Genomic DNA, 13,970 nt, shown 5'->3' with positions numbered 1-13,970 from the left:
TTAGTTACGCTGTACTGCTTTTTCACTTTGTTCTCTAATTCATAACTGTTTATTTCACACTTTCCAGACATAGCAAAGAACCAGAGTCTGAATTACTCCATGTCTGTTAGGAATTTTACAGGGAGAAAAAATCTGGTATTTGACAACTGTTGAAGGAGTATTAGATTGTACAGATCAGTAGGACAGCTGGGAATTCCTTACATATATTTTGCTTTTCAGTAGCAAAAAGCTAGTTTCTTTTAGGATTAAATCAGAAGGGTCTATTTTGACAGGAAGAGCTGTAGATTGGTTTGTCAAAGCAAACAAAGAAAAACAACAAAAAAACAAAAAGAACAAACCACAGACTAAAGTTCTACAAAGAATGGGGCTACTATATTCTAGTCTATACTAGTCTAATCTAGCCTAGTCTAACAAAGAAAACATCATAACTCAGTTTATCAATGCGATTAGTAATACACTCTGTGATCCATTACTCCAATGCAAGTCCTATGCAATCTAGACAGCAGTGCACACATTTTCAGTAACAACTAACTAAAAATAAGTAATACTAAAACTAGCAAAGCTCAATTTTTCTTTGGCAGCTTGTGGCACTCCTATTAATAAATCTGCTTTACAAGTATTTAAACCAAGTTTCTGTTGTTTTTTCAGAGCAGGGGAGCTGAGGGTGAGGCAAAGGGAAACATCTTTATAGTCCTGGTAATAGATTGCAATAGGAATATCATTAAATATATCCTTGCAATTTGGTATCCAGTGGCTGAATTAGCTGTGCAGTGTACCTTGCAGATGTAGAATTCTCGTCCTTTAAACAAAATGAGACTGAACAGATACAAGAGCAATAGAAATTTAAGTATATTTGGATACTGTTCTTGGCTTTTCTACTTCTCTATGCCAGTAGACTACATTTTCCCCAGATGGTATGCTAAATTGTGTCCACAGATCAAAAAGACCACAGGCCAATCAAACAGGTTTTCACCTTTCATTGCCAGCATTTCTTTTCAGGTCACAAAACCGAAGCCAAGATCCTCACTTTCAAAGCAGTAAACAGTGTTCTCATTTTCTGTCTCCTTCAAAGTTCATCTGAAACTGTCATTCCTATTTGGTTATTGTTTTCTTGAACAAATGAATCACAAATATATGAACAGTAAGTACCCCTCTGGAATTCTGGCAAAGTATCTCTGTTATTTGTACATAGATGCTGTTTACCAGAAGTATTTTCAGTAAGGGGGAAAAAAAGCACATGTGTCTTTGTCTCAAGGATAGTGACTCCTATCAATTACAACCTCAAGAGATAATGTTGACAGAACCAGAGCTGCAATTTTTCTAGTAGCACTTGGAAATTTGAGCCACTCTTCACAACAGTGGGACTTTTCTACTACACACCTAACATTCCAGATGGACTGCATCCAAAATACACTTGTCCAACACAGAACAAGAAAGAATATAATTACAAAATATAAAGTGATATTAGCTTGGCCTCTTCGTACTTAAAAGAAATCTGAGCACAATTTGAGTTTTGCCAAGTTTTAGGAAGACAAAGACAATTTTATTTTAAATTGCCTAGCACCATAAAGAGCTGCTTTTGTAGGTACCTAAAAGGAGAGATTAGCTGTTTATATATTTAAAGGTGCCCCTCAGTAGCTTCAATCACAGAGCTCATCCCTTCTTTCTGAACAAAGCCGCATACCTTGCCAAAAGTTAAATTATATCATTGATGGAAATCACAGATCTTGTTTACCATCCAAAAGCTGAGAAAAATCTCAGCATGCTGGAATTTAAAACAACCCAAAGGCCTCATTTCAAATTTGATGGCTATGCCTTTCAACTGGGATTTATTTGGCTGGTGCAGAGGGTGGGGACACCATCTTTTAAGTGCAGATATTAGATATGCCTTTGATTAGAATAGCATTTTTCTCTTTGTACATACAAGCATTCTGTTTCTAAAGGGGAAAAAAATGAACAGTACTACTCCATCTTGTTTAGCAGACATCTGTACTAAATGTTTTGTAAAACCTTGGTCAGGCAAAAGACAATCCTCTAACTTGGAAGAGGCAAACAAATTGATTTTGCACAAGCCTGCACACACCTTGGAGCAGAGTGCTTAGTAGCCAGCTAATCCGAGGGGAAGTTAAGGTTCTCACTTCAGTGGGTGAGCTGTCTGGCAGAAAGTAACAGGCAGCCCTTCTACCTTCAGCAATAACCAAAGCAAAATGTCTTGCTCAAGGTCAGCTCATTTTCAAGCTTTCTCTGTGCTCAATTGGCTCAGCTGCTCCCATGCATATCTTTGAAAGATCCCTGCAGTGAGCTGCAAAAGTCCTTCAAATCCTCACCAGACTAAAACTGGGAACTCAGGATGAGGGTAAATTGAAAAGGAGCAACAGCAAGCCCCAGGAGGCCAGTGGAGCAGCAGCTACGCTCTACCTACCTGTTTTAAGAGACATGGTTTGTGGTCTCTTGCATCACATGTAAGACTGTATTAAACTGTAATTCTGTTGCTGCTTTGTTCAATGATTTTATATGATTTTTTTCACTCTTTCCTGCTTATAGTGGGAAAAATAATGTCTTTTGTTAATAAATCTTTAGTTTTTAAATTCTCAGAGAGGCATTTAAAGCATATCATTGACTAGGCGGAACACAAAAACATCTTATGTGCTCTGCCAAGGAGTTCAGCAGTATCTAAGTTCTGTCATAAAGACGACAAAATCACATTTCAGAAGCTGCAAGAAAGTGCATTTATTACACTCCAAAGTTTCTGACAGATACACAGCAGCCAAAGTAATGCCTGCAACTAAAGGTCAATGAATTTAAAAAGCAAAAATAAAGGTTTACATATATAAATGTCTTTCAAATATATTCATCTTTAGGTCAACTTTGAACTGAAGTTCTATTCCCCAGCTGGTTGAATTTCAAAATTACATTCATAAAAATGTAATTTTCAGTATCTGCTTCTACTTATTCTTTCTTATCTACATTTCAAGTCGTGTAAAGATCTTTAGTTTTAGAAATTCCACTGTCATCAAAATAGCGGTATCTCTCCACTGATTTGCTTTAGGAGGCGTCTTCATATAGCATAGCAGCATTTGAGTTCAGAACACATTTTGTGTGAGGTGAACAATTCATAACCCCACTCCTAGAGAAAATAAGATGTGAATTAATTTACAAAAGAATTTGCATATACCCAGCAAAACACATGGTAAGACTAGTCAAATTTTTCACAAGAGCCCTAGAAGTTTCTCTTTCTGCTGTTTTAACTCCTTACATTTAAAAGAATAATATTGTAAAATATTGAAGTGTTTATAGAAGTAGTCACACACAGAGAAGAAATTTAGTCAATGTTAAAAAATCAAAGGAAGTTAAATGCTTTCAAATCTTATTCTTAACCAACATTTTAACTGAATCTTCACCTCAAGTATTCCGTTTTCTCTTAATCTAAGTTGCCAACTGCCAAAAACCTGGCTAGCACACCAAGGAAACACATGGATTTCTATTTGCAACATTTTTCTGAACTTTCTTAGAAGCCTTCAATATTGTTACTACCAGAATTAAAGATCTGATGCTGTGCAAGACAGAGCCAATACTGCTGCTCTTATTATCTAAACTAATCTGTGCACACCCAAAGCAAAACCAAAACAGAATAAAAAATTGATTCTCTGTGACAGTATCGACAGTGGTTCTTCTATAGTGACAAACAGATGCTTAATGACTCCTGCCTTGCAAGTTTATAAAACTTGCAAAGCAATTGCAGTAATGCCAGGTGCATAAGTACAGACCAAAACTAGCAACAGAAGAGAGCAAGCTGTTGTTACCAATTTTGCATATCACTAGAATAGCTAAAACAGAACTAGGCTCTTCTGAGTTCCTTTCAAAGACCTCAGTGATATCAAGCAATTTGAAAATAACCCATCCAGCACCATGTTTTCCTGCCTTTACCAACAGCCATGCTCAGGACTTAAATTAGACAACTTGCTCCCCAGCTCAGTTCAAAAACACTGTTTCCCATTGAATTGGATATTTTATTGCTTATGGTGCATGCACTCAATTCTAAAACAACAGCAAGTTTAACTGCTTGAGAGATTCTGCTCTGGAGTAAGTAACTTCAGTAAAATCATTGCTTCTGTGCTTCCATATTAAAACACAGAATTACATTACAGCCACTGTTTGCTATATTTAAAAAGTATGAGAGAAACAAAACAGAACAAAGCTCATAAACAGCCATGTAGTCATTTTAGAAAACAGACAAGGAGAATACTGGCTTTTAGGACAAACAGTTTAAGGAACTTACAGTCAGGATTCCTTTTATGGTTTCAGAATAAGAGGAGTCCCCAGGTTATATTTACCTTATTATAAGAAAGTAGTTGGGTACTTCCTGAGGTGCAGTGTAATTATTTTGTATTTAATATAACCATGAAATATTCAGTGGAGAAAAGGAGGTGCAGAAAGTATTTATCATGTTCTTTTCACAGCTCTTCATTATTTGGGTAAACATATTCACATCTTTAGAAAATAAAATGGAAACAACAGCTGAACCACAGCTTTTCAGCTTGCCAAGATCTACAGTCTGTGCCAGAAGATTAAAATAAAATAGGGTTAGTAAAGCTGGAAGCTTATCCAAAATATTACAGCAGAAATGCCCCATTTCTTGGTCTGCATCCATTTTTAGAGGAGGAGAGAAATGAAAGAAACTTCTTTGGATTATTTACATTTACAAAAAGGGTCAAAATGTAAACTGGGAAGACTGCAAGCAACTGCTAAAAAGAACTGATCTTTCACAGAGATCTCTGTGAATTATGTGAATGCTGTTGGCTGAACCTGCTTAGAAAACACTGCCAATCAATATGCAGCTCCTCAGCAAAAAGGAGCCTTCTTCCAGAAATGTTTCATCCCAAGAGAAACTCCCTCCACACTACAGCCCTGGAGAACTTATGTACTAACAATCACTAGGAAATGGAATCTGGAAATACACCACTTTCAATAGGAAGGATAACATTAATCAGGTAATAAATCATCGTACAACCCCACTTAATATGAAACACATTTATGCTATCCTAAATTACACAGTTAAGGAGCAAGCTGATCCAGTAATATATTCTATGCTTTTCAATGAGCTGCTGCAAGTTGGCACAAACACATCATTACTTCAGAAATCCTACAAAAAGCTTTGCCTTTTGTTAATCTTTTGTTCCCAAAGGCAGAACCCCAGCTATCACTCTCAACATGGAAATCACAATGAAATTTCTGTGGGTTGCTTTTTCTTCACCATTTCAAATGTGCAAGACCTCAGCTTTTTATAAATTTCATTCTCAGATAATTTTTGAAGGCCATTTAAAAAAATTCACATCTGAGAGAGCACTAAGAATGAGTAAGCTGTTTGTAAATGCCATGAAATAAGATTTTCAAGACAAATTGTACCTTTTACTGTTTCCATGGGTAAAGATTATTTGGAAGAGGAAAATATTCAGATGCACTGTATACTTGACAGAATAAAAATTGTTAAACAGCTTGACACATCAAACCTGCAGCAGAAACCCATTCAATCACACATCAGGTTCTGGGCTATCATTACATGTGAGCAAAGGGTAAGACAAAAGTCAGAAAAGACATGAGCCCCAGGCTGTTTAGTCAGGTTCTCGAGGGTAAATTTGCAATACATACAATTTTTTATCCAACTCACTGCTTCAAGCTGAGTCACAGCTCCAGGGACCTCTCCTACGAGCCAAGAAAGGTGCAATTGCATCCCAAACACAGTGCTCCGAGAGAAAGGTTACAGGATGGACTCTGAAGAAAAAAGGTCTCTGAAGGTGCCCTGGTACCATAAGCTTAAAAACACTCGGATAATGCAACTGGTACAAATCTCTCAAAATATGTCACCATGTAAGGCTTTTTTTCATCAAAATGTATCATCCTCAGCCTGATCACCAACCAACAATGCTGAAAACACAAGCCCCAGGTCGGTCAAAAACAGGACAGCAAACAGAACAGCAGCTGGCAGGAGCACCAGGAGCAGAAACCCGTTGAATTGGACTTGCAGTCTTGCAGATATGGAGAGAGAGCAGATAGTGTTATGCTCTGCTCGACTATACAGGAGGCCAGCTCTCCCTTCACTTTTGTCCTGTTGTGTTGCCCTACCCTAAAAGCACAAAAGGCTCGTGAGACAGGACAAGATTTTGAAACTGGGGAGACAGAGGGAGGGAAACAATCCCATGCAGATTTTTCTTTTTTTCGCAAGTGACACTCAAGTTCTTCCTATATTCATACTTTCCTTATCCTGTTTTCACTGCACTGACACTAATCCGCCTTGAAATTGGCTGATTCTGCCCAAGACATGTTTACACAGAAGCCAGTTTCATCTGGTTGTCCTCATTCAGAGACCAGTTTCTGCTCTGTGGCAGGGGAGATTATTAAAAACCGTATATTACAAGCACATGCTTTAAAGTGACTCAGCTTGGAAAGATAACTGTATTATATCAGCCTTCCACTCCCTAGGTCACAGAGAGGGAGAGGTAGCAGTAAAAATCTCAAATGGAAATTGCATTCTAAATATATTATCCTCCATAAAAGCCATTTACCAACTGCTGGTACCCACAAGACAAAGGGAAAAGATAAAAAGTACATGTGACACGGCAGAGTAGGGAGCAGTGTGGAGGACTCATTTGTATTATTACACTGAACATTAACCACAAGAATGAAAAAAAACAAATGCTCCCTGTTTTGCACAAGCATCAATTACATCTAGTAATTTCACTGATCACTCTTGTGAAGCACTAATGCATACACCATTCTGGCTTTTATGGCACAGGCGGTGTTTCATTGTCTGTGTCTGCATCAGAATTGCCTTTTGTTTGGGGGAGAAGAGGGAAAAAAATTTTTCTCCTATAAGTAACATCTGCACCTTCACATGAGGCCCCAAGATCACACTACCTAAACCTGCTATCTTATTTCATGGCAGAGAACACATTAGCATTGGAAAAGACCTCTAATATTGAATCTAGCCAATAATCCAGCACCACCATGTTCACCACTAAACCATATCCCCAGGTGCCATATCCACAGGATTTCTGAACACTTCCAGGGATAGCGATTCCACCACATCCCTGGGCAGCCTGTTCAAGCACCCAGCAGGCCTTTCAATGACGAAATTATCCCTCATATCGAACCTAAACCTGCCTTGATGCAACTTGAAGCCATCCTGTCACGTTTCCTGGGAAAAGAGTCTGATGCACTCCTCACTACACACTCCATCCAGGGAGTTACAGAGAGCAATAAAGTCACCCCTGAACCTCCTTAGCCAGGGTAAACAACCTCAGCTCCCTCAGCCACCCTTTGTGCTCCAGACTCTTCCCCAGCTCTGTTCCCATCTCTGGACATGCTCCAGCACCTCAGTGTCCTTCCTGAACTAGGGGCCCCAGAACTGGATGCAGCACTCGAGGTGTGGCCTCACCAGTGGCCAGCACAGGGGAATGGCCACTGCCCTGCTGCTGTTGCCACCCTGTTGCTGATCCAACCTAGGTGCCCTTAGCCTTCTTGGCCACCTGGGCACAGCTAGCTCATGCTCAGCTGCTGTCACCAGCACCTGCAGGCTCTTTTCCCCAGGCAGCTTTCCAGCCACTCCCCCAGCCTATAGCACTGCACAGGTTGTTGTGGCCCAAGAGCAGGACCTGACACTTGGCCATACTGAAACTCAGGTCACTGACCTTGGCCTATGGATCCATCCTGTCCAGAGCCCTCTGCAGAGACTTCCTGCCCTCCAGCACATCAACACTCCCACCCAGCCTGGTGTCATTTGCAAACTGACGGAGGGTGCACTCAATCCCCTCATCCAGATCATGACAAAAATATAAAACAGTGTTGGCCCCAACACTGGGAACCCCACTGGTGACTGGCACCAGCTGGAAGTAACTCCATTCACCACCACTCTCTGGGCTTGCACACCCAGGCAGTTTGTTACTCAGAGAGCATTGAACCTGTCCAAGCCATGAGCAGCCAGCTTCTGCAGGAGAATGCTGTGAAAAATGGTGTCAAGAGCTTCACTGAAGTGCAGTCAGGCAACACCCACAGCCTTTCCCTCATCCACCAAGCTGATCTCACTGTCACAGAAGAAAACCAGGTTGGCCAAGAAGCACCTGCCTTTCAAAAACCTGCGCTGGCTGGGCCAGCATGCTCCTGGTTGTCCTGCATGTGCCATGTGATGGCATTTAAGATTATCTGCTCCATGATGAATTTTATATAAGCACACTTTAGTGCAACCAAACCTCACTTTTCCTTCTAGGGTTTAGATAACACCTTCCCGCTTTGCATGAGCTCCAACGGATGGAAGGAGGGGCATTTCTTGCATTTGGTGGGCAAGGAGGTAAATTCTTGCTGTTGTTTCCTCATTATCATTTAAAACATTTTAAAATGACCAACCTTTAAATCCTTGTTTATTCACCGCTTCAGCAATTTCTACTAATCGCCCTAAAAGCAGGATTTAATTCCAAATGCTAGAAGTCACTTTTGTTGGGGGTAATCCCCACCACAACTTCTCTAATAACTAGGCCAAAAATTATATTAGTTTTTCCCAGATGCTAACTATCAATTTTCTAGACCTATGAGCTAAGGCAGAAAAAAAAAAGAAGTGTTACTGGTTTGCTTCCCACCCATTCATCTTACACAAAAAAAGGAAAGACACCAGTCACACAAGAGAGCGTTAATCTGTGCCTTCTGGTATTCTACATTTCAAATTAGACCTAAATTGCTGTAATTTTCAATTGCAAATAAAAGGCACCTAAAAAAAACCCAAAAAACTATTCCTTTATAAGTTCAACAGATTTTCAGCCTTCTAAGCTACGGAGCTGATATTTCAATGCCAAAAAAACCAGTAGTTGCTAGAGCAGCATCTTGAATTCAAAAGATAAACAAACCATCAGTTGCCTACATATACATGCACAGCACCCCTGTCCAGGCAGTACTTTCTCAGTTTAGTAAAAAGAGCAAATCTACAGCAGATTCTTATCAAATTCAAGAATAACAACCACGTACTAAAGATAGAAGAAGACATGCAACTAAGTCCAAATCTTTAGAATAACTGCAATTAAAATGATGTAGAGAGGCTGAGGCACTTGCTACTTACTCCTTGCCCCGCAAAGAGAAACTTCCTGAAATTATCAAAATTCTTAGAGGTCCACCAAAAGACAATGGAGATTGGGATGAATGCAGCAACATGACAAAAGGTCAGCAACAAATGCTTTTGACTATCTGTAAATGGGAACCAAATATACTTTGCCCACTGAGGCCTGTTAGATAAAGAGAATGTACTGCTTAGTGTCAAATATCCACATCCCAGGACTCTCTTTGCAAGTGTGTGTACAATTTATGCTATACTAACAAATCTGCAGAGGAGATTCCTCACAGCTCCTCTACCACTGGCAATGGATTAAAAAAACCCAACCTTATTATCAAAAGCTGAAATTAAATGTGGTCTCATTTTAACTCCCATAATAAATTGCCACTTTCTGAAATAGATGTCAGCATGTAAATTACACAGTTGTGCACACTTTCTCAGCTACATCAAGAGTTAATTAAATGGCAACACAGCTAAGATTATTCCTCCAGTACCTCAATATTTGAATGGACTGGCACTTCAAGTATACAAATCAACTCAGTCTGCACTCCACAAACACACATTTCTTACTGGTTTTCAGTCACAGACAGCAGTGATGAGTATATTGCTCCCTGTCTCTCTTGAGAGCATGGCAGGCAGCATGGCAGGGAACCAACTGAGAGGTAAGGTAGAGAGGAATAAGTGTGCATAATTTTCAACTGCAAAAAGTGTATTAACAGTAATTAACAAACATTTAACCTGCTTTGTTCCAGAGCTCCCTGGCCATCATCAAATAACATGAAGATAAAACCTCTGAAATGGATCCAAACAAGAACACAGGCAGGGGTTGAGCACTGTTATTCACCACTGCAGGCAGGCAAAAAATTACCACCTTGATAACAAGGTCTGAGGGCACTGACAGATATCTCCAACAAACCATGCTCGGACAGCTGAACACCAGCTGCCAGCCTGCCCCTCCATTACTGAGCAACCTCTCAGCCATCTTCATCCAGAGTCTTCAGTGCACTTGTTCTCAGCAACTCAGCCTAATGCACTGACTTGTAAAGGGAGAAGAGGCACATGTTACCTTTTAGCACTTAGGTACGAAGCTGGTAACCTCTGGCACAGGGGGGTAAGTGAATACACAAGACTGCACAGGCAATAATTTTGAGTGAAGGTGTGAAGCAGGTTGCTGGGGGAAAACCACAGTAGAATTGCTAGACTGCAACTCTCAGACCTCCAAGCCTCTGATTTGCAGAAACTGCCTGATACTTACACCAAAAATCATCTGTCATGCTGCACATTCATTCAGATCAAGCCAGAAGCAAAGTATACTGCACAGCACTGCAGACTGTGAGGGGAAAAAGAAGCTGGGGCAGAAAAAAAGACAACCACCCACTGGATGATGTGAGGTCACAATGCAAGACACACAGACACCTTCTAAAAACTGTTTTCAGACAGTGACCATATTTTCTAGGTATCAGTGGAACAAAGAGGCAGCCCTAAAAAGAAAGGGTTTGTGTCCAGCAAGCAATCTACAGATGTCTTTGCATTTTTATTTCTTGCAAACATACTATAATTTAAAAGACAACCCGTGTAAGCCTAGATCAGGAGAAATGGATGACTGGGAAGCAGATGAAATAAGCTTTACCTTCAGATAGTTGCTATGGACTAAGTGAGAACACAGAGGAAAAAAGAGAGAAAGGTAAGAGTATGTACATGCAGGATGAGAGAGAAGGAAAATTTAACCTTGTGCCAAAGACTGCAATGTGATTATCTTGTAGGTGCAGGTCTTGTACCTGAAGTGACATGCACATAAAGATCAGATCTCCAGGGCTCTTTGCCCTTCATGGGAATATAAATCATCACTCAATCCTCACATAGTATTCATCTTGGTCTATTCAGGCTTTTTTTTCAGATTTCTTGAGACAGAAGGCCAAGGCCACCTGCTCATGCCAAATCCACTCTTAACTAAACGCCACTATATATTCTTAGCCATTCAATTTATAATACCAAGCAATAAGATTCTAAGTACTACAGATTTAGAGTAAGCCAGAATATTAAAAAGACTTTCATCCCGAAGCGATGGATATTTGGGCATTTTGTGTTTGGAAGCTCTAGTCTGTATGAGTTTTTTTTAAATATAGACATACTTCTTTTGGCAGGATAGTATTTTTCTTGCTGTAAGAAAACAGAAAAGCACCGGCAGGACTTCCCCCACATGATCAGATTGCCTATCACTGATGGCAAAACATACACTGAATGAGGCATAATAGAGGAACTTGGCTGTAAAATTGTTGTTAGAGTTCTCTTACACAGTTGGGCGATTTTATGAATATGGTAACAACTGTAACCTTTAGAATTCCAGACAGGAACAGCAGATTGAACGTAATTAAGAGAGAAAAATTATTAATTCATCTTCATAAGGAATGGGAAAGGCAACAACTCTTTGCAAAGGGAGGTTCTCTGCATCATTTAATAAATGCAGAAATAACCAAGTAGACCAGGGACTCACTGAAAACAGCTACACCCTGCACAGGAGGCCAAGACCTGTTACTCGCAGCTTCAGACACTGGATAGACAAGAAACAAGAGTAACAACAACCAGTAGCAGTTTCTTTCACTGTACATGACTGCTGTGGTCTGACTCCATCCTCAGCATTAGCTTACACAGAAAAATTGTGCAGAAAATGTCTTTCAAGCTGCTTTAGTTACCTTCACTTAAACTTCAAGAAAATCCCTGAAGAACTTGCATTACTCTGTTCTTCTAACAAATAATGCAAGGCAGTAGACAAGTGTCTTTATGTCCCCTCATAATGCTCAGGGTATGATGGAGTAAGAGGTAGGACAAAGAAGCATTTTTGTTCTTCCTGCTGGCAGGACTGGGAATGGGGAGAAGTATATGAGGGGTATAAATATCATCTTAGAAAAATCTAAAGCACTCCAAAGCAAAGATCTCACCAAATGCTCTGTTGTCTTATTAAGCTATGTCATGTCTTGAATGAAACTCATAATACATTTCATTTGTAAAAATCTTAAGATAATTCAAGGGGGGAGGGATATATTAACGGAGCAAAAGATCTAGTTCCCAACTAGGTGCCTCATATTCATCTTCTCCAAAATCAGTTGGCATTATTTGTACCTCTTCTCTTTTCTCAAGTTTTAGCATAGAAATCAGTAAATATGTAGAGATAGAACTGATTTATTCCTCCTCTTCCAGCAGTGCCGAGTTTACTTCTAAGGCAACTCCAGAGAAGGTAATGATTCAGCTGAAGTAAGAGCATGTAAAAACAGGTGAAAGATGACAGCCACTCAAGGCCCTTCCTCAATTCCAGGCAACGTTTTTCTAACTGCCATTTCACCAAGCTGGCAGGGGGAGACTAAAAACAGTGAAGCTAAATACATACACACACACACACACACACACACACACACACACACACACACACCATGCAACTTCTGCTTCTGTTTACTCAGTCCTTATCCAGGCCCATTAAGCAGCATTAGCTGGAGATGAAAGGAATGTTTTGAAGGAGACAGGCAAGCGTTACTATACCCAGTTGGGCAAACAGTGGTGCCAGTGATACAAATTCTATAAACTGTGCATCGTTGATACTTATTTCAACACCTACCCCTGTGATGACAGCACAAATATAAACCACCCCTTCAGAGTGGCATAAATATACACATTTGTGTACACACATTGTGTGTGCATGTGGTGCGTGCGCCATTCTCTTTCTGGCACAACGCATTTGATTTTGTGTGCCTTCTTATTGCTGCAGCTCCCAGCTCCAGCAAAGGACTCCTCTTCCCAGCCCTATCATCAGGTCTGCACTCCTCCCTCTCACCTATACTTCCTTTAGCTCATTCGCACAAGTAGGGAAATTAGCAGATAGCTCACAACATAACTTCGTCACTCAGACATAAATGCCTAAAAAAAATCAAAGGACCACAGAATATCCAGAGCTGGAAGAGACAAGGATCACTGAGGAAAACTGCTGGCCCTGCAAGGAACAGTCCCAAGAATCACACCATGTGCCTGGTTTGGTGCTGTACTTTACCAAAATCCCACTTCTTTAACCAAAACAAATACTCAAATAGTTGTAAAACAATGTGAGGGCAGAGAGAAATTTAGGGTATTTCCACTTAGCCAGATGCCATGTTAACAGAAACACTCACAGAAACTGCTGTGAAATGTGTTAGCTTTACCAGTCACTCCAAATAGAAAACAAACAAATTTCCTGTTAAAAAAGTAGTGTAAAATTAAAAACTGGTACTGCTAACAGTGCACAGCATACAGAGAGCACACCTACTGTCTATACTGATTTGTTCGATACCTAAGCAGCCCCCACCTGAGAAGACACCTGTATTTGCCTCTAAGCTCAGCCTCCCACTAGCATCCCTGCAGTCATCACAGGCACAGATCCCTCTGTTTCTCTGACATTCCACTGGGCAGCCCTGCAATTTCATAAAAAAAACACACGAGGCACCTTATGCCACCTACAGGCTCTACTGCTTGCTTTCTCTGAAACCCAGTGTTTATTTAAGCTTGCCTCAGTCTGCCTGTTCCCAACCCTCTCTGCAAAAGTTTTCCCACAGGTGTCCTGACCCCATTTCCTTTAACCTGCCTGCTCCTTCCCACAAGACCTGGCAGATCTCAGGGTCCATTTCTGCCATATATTGCTCTCTTCTCTTTCAGTAGAACTTACTTTTCCTGGCAAACTCTTCCAAGCCCCAGCTAGCCCTCACTGTGCGGCTTTTCTACAGCACTGCTCTGAGGACTAGTGTTTATTTTAGCTTTTAGGAGCCTAAGTTTCCTTTGGATCCCACTTCACCCTAAAATTCAGATGAAAACAACAGGACTATTTGCTTGAGTTAAAAATTAGGTGTTCAGAGCC

At 40.4% G+C, this 13,970-nt stretch overlaps 1 protein-coding gene across 4 annotated transcripts in view; it reads right to left on the bottom strand.

Annotated features, from left to right (window-relative positions):
* EFNA5 (ephrin A5) overlaps positions 1-13,970 on the bottom strand; it is a 213,402-nt gene that overhangs the window by 147,449 nt on the left and 51,983 nt on the right. The window contains exon 1 of one of the 4 annotated variants that reach the window (XM_085042621.1): positions 9,104-9,210. The exons of the other annotated variants lie outside the window; for them this stretch is intronic. Coding sequence (XP_084898747.1) covers positions 9,104-9,195 — 92 coding nt within the window. The 5' untranslated portion in view covers positions 9,196-9,210. Of the gene's footprint in view, positions 1-9,103; positions 9,211-13,970 lie in introns of those variants that run through there. 4 annotated transcript variants of the gene reach the window in all.

Source organism: Lichenostomus cassidix, chromosome Z (assembly GCF_008360975.1).
Source record: "Lichenostomus cassidix isolate B80296 chromosome Z, HeHo_3.0, whole genome shotgun sequence".
In the NCBI taxonomy this organism is placed as follows: domain Eukaryota; kingdom Metazoa; phylum Chordata; class Aves; order Passeriformes; family Meliphagidae; genus Lichenostomus; species Lichenostomus cassidix.
This window is presented reverse-complemented; position numbering and strand designations above follow the sequence as displayed.